Raw genomic sequence first — 11,277 nt, forward strand, 5'->3', positions numbered from 1 at the left:
CTGCTGATGCCTGCTGGGTCTTCTACCTACATGTATCAAATATCAACGCTAGTTTTAAAGTAACAATGGATTGATATTACAGTGGATGACAAATTCACCATTTCTCAAAATGAACTGCAAGGTGGTGACACTGAACACCCTTCCATTTGAAGTCTTCTACCCAAGCTTTGTGCACGTAGGAACAGCAAGCTTTCCCCCCAGGAAAGAATGTTAACTCATAGGTAGGAAGCAACCCTCCCACTAAAAGGACTTCAGGCTATGTCCTGGCATCTCCCAAGAACAGGATCAACTGTGGATGGCTGAGAAATTAACGCTTGTGAACTAGGAACCAGCCTGAGACCCAGATCACTTCACAGAGGACTCAGCACAAGGTTTCAGATGGTAATTTTCAAGCATCCTACTGAGGCTGGATTTGAATTAAGAAGCTAGAGTGGAAAGATTCTATATCCATTACCAATATCCTAAACCACCCAATCCCCCATTTTTTCCAGGCTTCAGACAGACAAAACAACATCAAGACCTAAATAAAGAATCCCAATTAGTTTCAGGGCTAATAGGTAATTTCATTTCTAATTAAAGTTTTCCCTTAAGCATGGCAAGTCTGATACTGCAGCATCCAGGGGGACAGACCAATTATGATAGCTGCGGGTTTTTTTTGTATGTAATTAAAACCTCCTCTATCGCACAGCCTACCATACCTAGCTGTGGAAGTGTTATTTATACAGTTTTAATTAATTCAATTTAAATTAGCAATACATGTATTAATTGAGATAAGCAGGTTTTAATCTGCCATTATTAAATAGCACGAGCAGTTTTTGCTCTGCTTAAGAAGGCACTAAAACTGGAATGATAGCTGTGCCTGAAGAATAACTTCCGTAGGTTTTTTAATGACAACTGCAATCTCACCCATGGAATATCACAAAAACAAGGAATAGCACAGAAAATTAAAGATGACAGTATACTTTGCTGAGTTTGGTTTTTTTAAATGTGGTTTCTTACATCTAAAGTGTCCTTAATCTGATTCAGCGTTTTTGTTCACTTACAAGATTGAAACTAACATCCAGCTGTACAAGACAAGTCATTTCTATTTATTGACAAATATCTGTTGCAATGCCAGTTCACTGAAATGCATATAAAACATTTACCCAGAAAGGGTTTTCTTGTAAAAAAACAAACAAACAAACAAAAAAACATTTTTACTTCAGTCTAAAAACAGACGTCTGTTTATTTTAAGTCAATTTCTGAGCTTAGATGATAGCTCTTGGTAAATCTCAGTCCTTTTGCAGTGAAGATTGCTCTCCCATCACCAATCACTCTTCAGCAGTTCCTGAAGATAGACAGAGTTGGCGTGATAAGCAGTCATCCAATTAAAATGCCTATGAAATTTCCTATAGTAAGAGTGAGAAGCGTAATAACTCTGCCATGTTCGGTAATAGGACTTCCAGTATTCTTCATAATTCTGAGTCTCATAGGAAAAGCCAGGAGAGCTCTCATCCTGAGGGCTGAATGAACAGTCTTCCTGGGCTCCTCTCTTTGGAGGACTGGGGGATTGTTGGTAGTGGCTTTTCTTACATCGTTTGGAATTTTGTTTCACCACCTTTTTTTTCACCCGACTGTGCTTTTGGGTTTGTGGCATATGTTGGTGCTCCACTGGGCTCAGGGAGCAGCTTATGCTTTGGGAATAGTTTAGCGGAGCCTGATCTATAATAAGCACATCACTTCCTCTCTCTTGAGTATCTGAAGAGGCTTCAAGGTATGACTTGTTTTCCCCACTATGAGAGGAAGCTCTGGAACTGAATGAGTTACTATCACTATCAGTGTCCCCAAATGATACACACTCTGCTACTGAGTACATGGTCTCTTTCATCCCCTTCTTTTCGAAAGCACCATTTTTAGGGTGCTGGTACTGCTCTCCAGGGCCTGTGTAGCTTCTTATGATTTCAACCCTTTTCTCCAACCCTTCTTTAATGAAGTACTCATAGTCTTCAACAAACTCTGCAAAGCTCCATGGAACGGTAGGCTGTGGGTTCTTAAATGATGACAGGCAAGGAATTTTGGGGAGTGTATTTTTTAAGGTTTCCTTGTTCAGATGTTGACCAACATTTTGTTCAGTGGTTTTGCAAGCCGTTGCCATTTGATTTCTCTGTTGTGTGTTGAAGTTTAATGTCTTCGGACTCTTGCTAGTTTTTTCTGCATTTGCATGATCTGGGCAGCCTTTTAGTAGTTGCTTCTGCTTCGAAACCCTTCTTGGCTTGGACATGGAAGAATTTTCACCTGAAACACTAGGATCACACTGAGGTATCTGAGCACAGCTATTTATGTGCGTGTGCTGCACTGACTCCTCTGGTCTTTTATGGGTCAAGATATGAGCATTCAATGAAGCATCTGCATGGGCAATAGCTGTGACCTCTACATCCCACTGGGCAAATTGCTCCACCAATCCAGTGGGTACAGGTTCTGCACAACAGAAAAAATCAGCCATTCAGTCAAAAGCAGCACAAGACTTCTTTCTTGATCCCGAGGAAACAAGTATGTTTTGCATGCTATATAACAAAATCCCAAATCATAACAGATTGTAAAGTGACAGTTGTCAAATTTGCTCTTTTTTCATAAATATTACCAGTATTTCTGGTGGAACTTTTGTTTTTTTTAAAAAATACAATAGATGCATTTCTCTATTAGAATGCCATCATTCTTTTCATAATTATTCACGGTAAACTATACTTATTATTCGAAGGGCAACCTTAGAGAAGAGCAATAACTCAGGTCATTAGAAGATATATTTATGGCTAACAATGTCAAACGTAACACAGTATTATCTCTCTGCTACAGCATACATCCTAATTAAACACATTGGTTTTAAGATGTATTAAAAATGTTAAAAGGAGCATGGAAAGGAATATGCAAAGCATTGTTAACAGGTAAATTCTGTTATTAGGGAAAAGTGATGTTGAATCCATTCAGATTTCCCAGTTCCTTTCTCTTCCACTCCACTATTGCACCCATAAAGCCCACAAAACCTCAGAACTCCACTCTGCCGTTCCCATTGCCTTCTTATGAAAATCTATCCCTAAGTGTACACGCAGTTTTAATTTTGTATTGCTTTGTATAATTGCAGTGATTTTAAAATAAAGCTACAGGCCACCTAGTTAAGAGCTATTTATGTACGTTATCAGTACCAACACTCTGCCTTACAAGAAATATTTAGCTATTAGACTTAGCATAGTATCTGTAGATTAAACCACAGTTCATGATGACCACCTGTAAATTCAACTGTCACATTAAAACCAAAAAAATAACCAAGAGAATATAATGCAGACATATTCAGGAGACAGACTGTACCTGGTAAAGGAAGAAGCTGAAGATTACATTTCTGTGCAATTTTCATCATCATATTCTCTTCCTCCCCACGGCAACAGTATGTCACAGCTAGGCCTAAGGTTCCTACAATACAGGGAGCGAGGGAAGAATTAGCTAGCGAGTTCCACATATGCACTGCTTCCAGCTACACAACCCCACAACAGCGTTTTACCAAAGCGTCCAGCTCTGCCAATCCGATGCATGTATGTTTCCCAGTCCAAAGGCACATCCAGGTTGATAACAAGATTCACCTTCTCAGCATCAATTCCACGAGAAGTCTTGAGGAGAGGCAAAAAACAGAGGTAATGGTGACTAGTCATAAGAAATGCAGTTCATCTATCAATTCAGGAGGCCCTTCTGTAAATTCTATGTATTGCAATACACTGTACATGAAAACTATAATTTCCTGGCTTGCTTAGGTTAGCTAGAAATAAGCATATAAACACTCTGCATTGAGATGTACAACTGGAGGATCATTTGTATTACTATGGAGGAAGAATAAGCAGATGTCTGGGTACCAAGGAAGCACATATGCTCCCAGTTTAGGAGAAATATACAGGACAGTAATATTTTTAGGTGATAGAACTTCAAGCACTGAAGTATTGAATAATCTTGCCCTGTCTTTTCGTGTTTTTAAGTATAAAGAAAAAAACTGTACCATGGCCAATACTCATGTGCCACACACAGAAGAGATATTGCTACAGCTCTCCTTAAAACGTGAAAGAGGTGTTGTGTTGGGATCACATGAAGGAGAAAAGTAACCTCTGTTCATCTGTACCACCACCAAAAGATAGACTTATTCCTTTGAAATTCAGATAGCCTCCCAGAGCCTAACTATGAAAAGGTAATTAAAAAGAAATAAGTATTTAAACTTATTTAAAACTTATGTTTTTAGAAAGACTTTGAAAATTAGTTTTCTTTTCTGAAGATGAAAACTGGGTGGCAGTTTGTGTGCTCCCCAGAGACAGAAAATTACTATTTTCAGATAAATGTTCTATAAATACTGCTAAGTCAGATCTATTTCCAAGTCAGCGCTACAGTACATGAATTTATGTTCTAGAGAACTACTTATCAGAAAGAAAAAAACAACTCACTAAGTCTGTGGAAATCAGGACTCTACAATGGAACTGCTTCAATTTAGCCATAGCATCAAGACGCTGGTTCTGATTCATACTTCCTGAAGAAACAATAATGAATATTTAGAAACTGAAAGAGTATTTAGGTTATTTAGCCTTGTGCTGCTCAAACCCAGGGAAAACAGGGCTCAGTAAATTCTACTCCTGAAAGCTAATGAAGTGGCATCCTTCCTTCAGGCACTAATTTTAAGGCATGTTATATCTACACCAGGAAATAGAGATGACTGGAAAGTAGACAAATTTTAAAATATTATTAACAAAGTAGGGTATAAAATTAATCTCTTTTTAAGAGAGATTATCCCTTTCCCAAGTGTTATAACATGGAATGCAAATAAATTTGACTTACTAACTACCATAAAGATGCAAATATTCTTACAGCAAGGGGAGACAAAGAAAAAGGATTAGTGATAATTACAAAAATAAACAAAAAAGGATGGTTTTGTTATAATTGTGCTGAGCTTTATTTTATTGGCTTCTTATTCTTAATAAGTGCCCTAATACATCAAATAACTCCAGACACACACTTCTGAAAATTTCAGACGCAAGAGGACTTTCCTTTCCAAATACATCAATCTGTTACAGTACTCCAAAGCATAAACGGGATTCCCTACTACAGACTGGAAAACAAAATGAAGTAACTGAATCATCTAACCAATAACAAAAAAATAAAGTTAAGCAAATATTTAAAGATTCTCAGTGAACATGCAAGAAATATGAACGGTCAAACATTATCTGTAAATTATTCATATAAAGGCCCCCAAGTCCCCCAGCTATGTCCTGAATACTCCAATGGCAACATTTCTACTGTGACTTTAGTTCAGTTTCGTACAAAATTCCAACTAACAGAAGCAGTAAGTTCCAAATGCACTTGCCTGAAATGCACACAGCAGGAAAACCTTTGGATGTCAATATTTCAGCCAGGTGTTGAGCCCTAATACAACATAATTATATAAAGGTTGTAAATAAAATTACGTACTTCCCGGGTTTCTTCAAGATGACAGACTGAAGAGGACTTAACAAGCTAAGCATCAGATCTGAACTTTCACACCTTTACAGCCAAAAATTAAAATTCCAGCAGTTGTCTCAGCTGTTCATCTGGTTAAGTTAGATACAATGACACTTTGCAATTTTGAAACTGGTGGATCTTTCAGCTGAGACTTCAAAAATCAAGTGTGCACAGACATTAGTTCCCACAGCACTCACGTAAATGCAGAAATTGCCCTGATATCAAAATTCCCCCCTACCTCTATACACACTTAGTACTATGTACCACCCATTCAGGCTGCAGCCCTGCGTTCCAGAAACAGTAGCATTTCGGAGTTGAAATTTGCATGCAGGTTGCGTAATACTTTGGGCTCTTTACAAAAGGTGCTATAAAAATGGAATATATTATGCCCACTGTTCACAAACATCTGCAAACATCATATTGTTAGTTTTAAGAAGTTCTTGTTACCTGCTGTGCAGATTTGAGAAGACCAAGGCCTGATTAAATGGAATCTTACTGAAGAGCTCCTGCAAGTGCTGCGCCTTCTCCTCAAAAGTCTTATGAGGAAGTGAATGAGAATTCACAATTTTGTAATATTGCTTCAACCCTGTGCAAGAAATCAAAGCATGGTAAGGTTAACAGTACGAAAAATTCACAATGAATTGGTATTAAAAAGTTGATTCAAATATGTAGTAACTAGAACAAGAACATTAAAGAATAGGAAATATTAGTTAACCAATTATCACCACATGCTGAATTCGAATCTGGAAGGCTATTTTTCTTTAAAGTTTGGAATCTTTTCTTGAAGCTTTGGAAAAAAGATAACCCATAACAGAGGAAAAAAAACACTCTATCATAGATACTTTACCTAAGAAAACTTGGGGTATAATCACTTTTTTGAACAAATCACGAAATAGAAGTGATAAACCAAGTATTTTGGAATGTTTTTTGTTTTTATTAATTATACTCGTAGCTGAATGTTAAATAAATTCAGGTTTTATTTGCCTAAAAACATTGAAGTTATGGATGTGCAACTTATACATACCAATGAGACTTGGGTCAGTGGGGTTCAACCTCACAAAGGTAGGGTCTCTCATGTACCTGGTCAAAGCATTAGCCAATGATTCAGGGTAGGTAGCAGAAACAGCCAGCATCTGTTTGTTGGCTGGCAAAGAAGAATAAATCCAGCTAAGAGAAAGTAAGATATTGAAAGTGAATGTATCCCACATAATGCATGTTTTAGAGCTGAAAGATTCTGCATGTTAAAACTACTGCTAGGCGTATGAGAGAAACACTAGTATTTTTCTTACTTGACTTGTTCCTGGAAGCTGCCTTCTTCCAGAAGCTTGTCCGCTTCATCAAGAATGAAAAGGCGGATACTGGCTGTATTCAGACAGTCCAATTCTATGAGCTGCTTTATTCGACCTACATGATAAGAGAGAAGTGAGACACTTGAGCCCCAAAAATATTTATGAAAAGAATCTGGTTGAGACAAGACCACTATCTGTTGCATATCAAAGACTTGTTACCTAACCCACTTATTTAATAAATCTTTTTTTAAAAGCATATTTAGACTAATCACTCACTAAAAATACTTCTCTGGTCTAATTTTCTTTTGCTTCAGGCTTTGAAACTGTCCTCTCTGACTGTGGGACAAGAATCAAGAATTCAAGAGTGCATTTATGTACCAAATATTGTATTGTTGAAAAGCGTATCACTGAATTGTGACTAAAGTACAGTGAAGTGTGCTCTTACCTGGAGAGCCTACAGCTATGTGACACTTTTTTAGTCTCATTTTGTCTTGATTCAAAGGAGTCCCTCCAATGAAGACATGACATTCCAAACCCTCCATTTTGATTCCAATAGTTGTGATAACAGCATGAATCTGCACTGCAATTTCTCTTGTAGGAGCTAAGACCAGGATCTGAAATAAAGAATTGGGCTTTGAAGGCACAGTGACGGCTCAGTGGATTAGATGCAGTCTTTCACCTCTACATCACTGCTTTAACTACAGCTTAGGCGGCCAGTGACAAAGTTTTTACCATCAGCTGTTTCATGACTTGTGTAACACTCCTTGGAAGTCAAGTCCAGTTCTTACTGGACAGGTCCTCCCACCCCCCAAAATCAATAAGTTGAGACTAAATTCCTACAGCCCCCGTAAAAGCTGCCCCTGAAGAGTAGATCTGAGGCATATTGATACGATGGCATAGGTGAAAGTCTACTATCACAGTCCATGATATACTTGTCCTAACAAAATATTTCTGTCACTGAGGTTGTCGAGCCAACAAGATACTTTTTTGTGCTTGCAAAGCCTAAAAATGATCAACAAGGGAGGCATGGGTGTTTCCCTTATCGTACCCGCATATTTATTTCATTATAACCTATCAAGCAATCTACTACTAACACAGATTACAAAATAAAACAGCAGCTCTGCAGCACTGCATTCTTACTAGGAGCTTCGGACATCAAGGCACTGAGATTTAACAGTAAAATACATGATTCATTCAAACGTAGACAACCACACAGCCCCCGATTAAATTGACCAATGTCCTGTCCTGCAACTAGGTGGTGACCTCTTTGGTTATTCAAATACCTTGGACAAGGACCTGGAGATGCTCCCAGGCTACTACAAACCACCACATCTTCAGGGCTCTCACCTGGGTTGCCGGGTTTTCCAGTATGAGGGAATCGAGGGCAATGGTCGAGAACACACAGGTTTTGCCAGTGCCAGATTTTGCCTGCACAATGAGATCTGAAAGGGTTTGAAGAGCCCAAGTCAGGCAGCAGCCAGAAGAGTGTCACCCAGGTGATGCAGTGTTATTAGGGGCTTCACGGACTCCCTGTGCACGAACAGGGGCCGAGTCTCTACCAATCGCTCCTTCCCTTGGGAAGCAAACCACAGGCCCCAGCTCCCCACCCCTCGGGGAGGGGGGCCCCCACCCGCTCCCGAACCCGACCCCTCGGCCCCCCCCCAGCTCCCGACCCCGACGAGGGGGGGGCAGCTCCCGAACCCGACCCCTCGGCCCCCCCCCAGCTCCCGACCCCGACGAGGGGGGGGCAGCTCCCGACCCCGACCCCTCGGCCCCCCCCCCCAGCTCCCGACCCCGACGAGGGGGGGCAGCTCCCGAACCCGACCCCTCGGCCCCCCCCAGCTCCCGACCCCGACCCCGGGGAGGGGGGGGGCAGCTCCCGAACCCGCCCCGCCCCCTGCACCGCCGGCAGCCCCCCGCGCCCACTCACCCAGGCCGCAGCGCCCCAGCGGAATGGCCTTCAGCTGCACCGGCGAAGGCCTCAGGAACCCGGCGGCCTCCAGCCCCGCCAGCACCGGGGCCGACAGCAGCAGCGACCCGAAGTCCGCCGGGCCTCCGGGGATCAGCACGTCCCGCGTGCGAGGCCGGGTCTCGGCCGGAGCCCCGGCAGCAGCCGCCATCATGGGAAGCGGGCGAGATTGGCAGCTCTCGCGAGAAGCCGCAAAGCGCCGCGAGGCCTTCTGGGGGAAAACTTTATCAGCAGCCCCGCCGCGCGGACACGGCCACGGGCGGAAGGAACCATTGTGTGTTGAGGGGGGGAGGGGGCGGAAGGAACCATTGGGGTGATTTGGTGATAGACTCCTGGGGACTGAAAGCGGGGAGGCAGGGAGCTGGGGGGGAGGCAATTGGAGAGTGAGACGGGGGGGCACCGGGGGGCTTCTATGAGGGGACACCAAAGGGAGCAGGAGACTGGGGGGGGGGAGCATTGGGGCTCTGAGAGGTGGGGGCACCCCCCAACTTGCCCCCCCACCCCACAGGGCACCCCCCAACTTGCCCAGCCAGTTGCTTTCCTTCATGAGCACCCCCCCACCCCCCACAACTCTTGGCGCCACACTTAGCATGGGGTAGGACACATTCAGCGGCCTTAATGCACCCCCAGGAGCCGGATGAAGGGGTATGCCCATCTCTTCGGGCACTGTTCTCTGCACTTGTAGGGGGGGATGCTTGACGGGCACTTGTTACTGTCTACCGCTAACCCCTAGGATTTTAATGTAGAGCGCCAAAGTGGGTGCGATAGCTCTGGATAGCTTGAAAGCTTCTCTCCCTCTCACCCATAGAAGTTGGTCCAATAAAAGATACGACCTCACCCACCTTGTCCCTCTAATATCCTGGGACCGACCTAGCTACAGCAACCCTGCATCCAACAATGTTCTTAATTTGTCCAGCGGAAGATCCAACTGGGCAGTACCTGCATAACGTGTAGGTGGTTTCAGAGTAACAGCCGTGTTAGTCTGTATTCGCAAAAAGAAAAGGAGGACTTGTGGCACCTTAGAGACTAACCCATTTATTTGAGCATAAGCTTTCGTAAGCTACAGCTCACTTCATAGATGGTTTCTTGTCAGCAGAGGGTGCTGTCACTGCACATATTGTGCTTCCTTTATTGATTTTGACATAAAGGTGTAGCTTAATCAAGTCTGTGTGTGTGTGACAGGATGGAATGGTGCACATCGATTTTCCCATGGGAGATGAGGGGGAAATTTGCTCTTGCTGCAAATTGTCACTACCTCAGATCTACAGACTTGGTTTGGGGCTGATTTATATTAAATTTGTGCAAGTGGAACTTACTGAATGGACATATACAGACTAATCAGGTCTAATAATCTATTGAGGTTAACCTTAAGAAGCCTCAGCATTTGAACTTCGAGTAACAAAGCATCAGAAATTTAGCATGCCAGTATATTACTACTCTTAATTTGTATTACAGTACACCTAGGGATCCCAACTGAAATTGTGCTAGGTGATGTACATACACTTAGTAACAGGCAGTCCCCGTTCCAAGGAGCTTCCAATCTAATTAAACAAGAGAGAAAGTATTAATATCCTCAGTTTATAGACAAAAAAGACAGACAAATTAAGTGATTTGTCCAACATCATCCAAAAAGTTCATGATAAAGTTACATACTGAACCCAGATCTCCCTGAGTCCCAGTCTGATACCTTAACCACAAAACCCTCCTTCCACTCAGTAAGTGCCTCAACTTCTACTTTTCTAGAAACACCAGGAAATATGAATTCCTTGCTAACAGACCTTTATTTATTCATTTATGTTTGTTAGCTTTTAGCATCTAGCTCAGCGATATGATTTAGTAGCATCCTTTGTACGGAGCAGATTATAGAGCTCAAACAGAATCCCATTACATTTTGTTCCATATGATAAAAAGACGCCTTCAGTAAACCAAACACTCACACCATTTATCTCACATTTGCTGCTCAGAAATTGCAGCCGCGTAGGTTTGAGCATAAAAAGTAACTCTCCACGACTGAAATTCCACAAACTGAAAAAACTCAATGTGGCCGTGCAACTGACGTGATTAATTATACAATTTAGTAATGTGGCATGATCCTTCAAGGGTGAGGGTTGGGTTTGTTTTGCTCTTTATAAAAACTGGGTCTATTCATTATTGTCCACGGCTGGGTAATAAATAACTTGCCCTGTTTGGCATGCGGTTTACTGTAGACTGATATGCAAGGCAACCATAACTTCAACTGTGTGATTTATTAGGTGGGGAACTGTGCAGTAGCTTTAAAGGCAAGTAGGTGGAATTTAATTGATAGTGATTGTCTGTAGCAATGTGCCACATCCAATGTTATCAACTATTGCAGCAATTCCCATTGTTCTCCGTTGGTAGACATGTCAGACTGGACATCCAGCAGTTCTGGTTTTTATTTAATTTTAAATGACTTGGAGTTTTCAATATATAAACCTACAGGTAAAGTCCTGGCCCCACTGAAATCAATGGGGGGAAAAAATCACATTGATTTCAATG

At 42.0% G+C, this 11,277-nt stretch overlaps 1 protein-coding gene across 1 annotated transcript; it reads right to left on the minus strand.

The window, feature by feature from the left end:
• Positions 1-1,067: 1,067 nt before the first annotated feature.
• Positions 1,068-8,931, minus strand: DDX20 (DEAD-box helicase 20). Its single transcript, XM_073320241.1, has 11 exons — positions 8,722-8,931; positions 8,139-8,233; positions 7,237-7,405; positions 6,792-6,906; positions 6,527-6,669; positions 5,950-6,088; positions 5,369-5,427; positions 4,455-4,537; positions 3,533-3,638; positions 3,343-3,444; positions 1,068-2,457 (listed from the first exon to the last, which is right to left on the minus strand). The coding sequence occupies exons 1-11, from the start codon at positions 8,912-8,914 to the stop codon at positions 1,304-1,306; spliced, it is 2,358 nt and encodes a 785-aa protein (XP_073176342.1). The 5' UTR covers positions 8,915-8,931; the 3' UTR covers positions 1,068-1,303.
• Between the last annotated feature and the right edge of the window lie 2,346 nt (positions 8,932-11,277).

This window comes from Lepidochelys kempii, chromosome 21 (genome assembly GCF_965140265.1).
Source record: "Lepidochelys kempii isolate rLepKem1 chromosome 21, rLepKem1.hap2, whole genome shotgun sequence".
Lineage (NCBI taxonomy): Eukaryota > Metazoa > Chordata > Testudines > Cheloniidae > Lepidochelys > Lepidochelys kempii.

Excerpts from the sequence above, each read along its gene's own strand:
- DDX20 (XM_073320241.1), bottom strand. The coding sequence starts at position 8,914 with ATGATGGCGGCTGCTGCCGGGGCTCCGGCCGAGACCCGGCCTCGCACG. Across the intron at positions 7,406-8,138 it reads TGGAAAACCCGGCAACCCAG|ATCCTGGTCTTAGCTCCTAC; the intron begins GTGAGAGCCCTG and ends TCTTTATTTCAG. Across the intron at positions 6,670-6,791 it reads AGCTTCCAGGAACAAGTCAA|CTGGATTTATTCTTCTTTGC; the intron begins GTAAGAAAAATA and ends ACTTTCTCTTAG.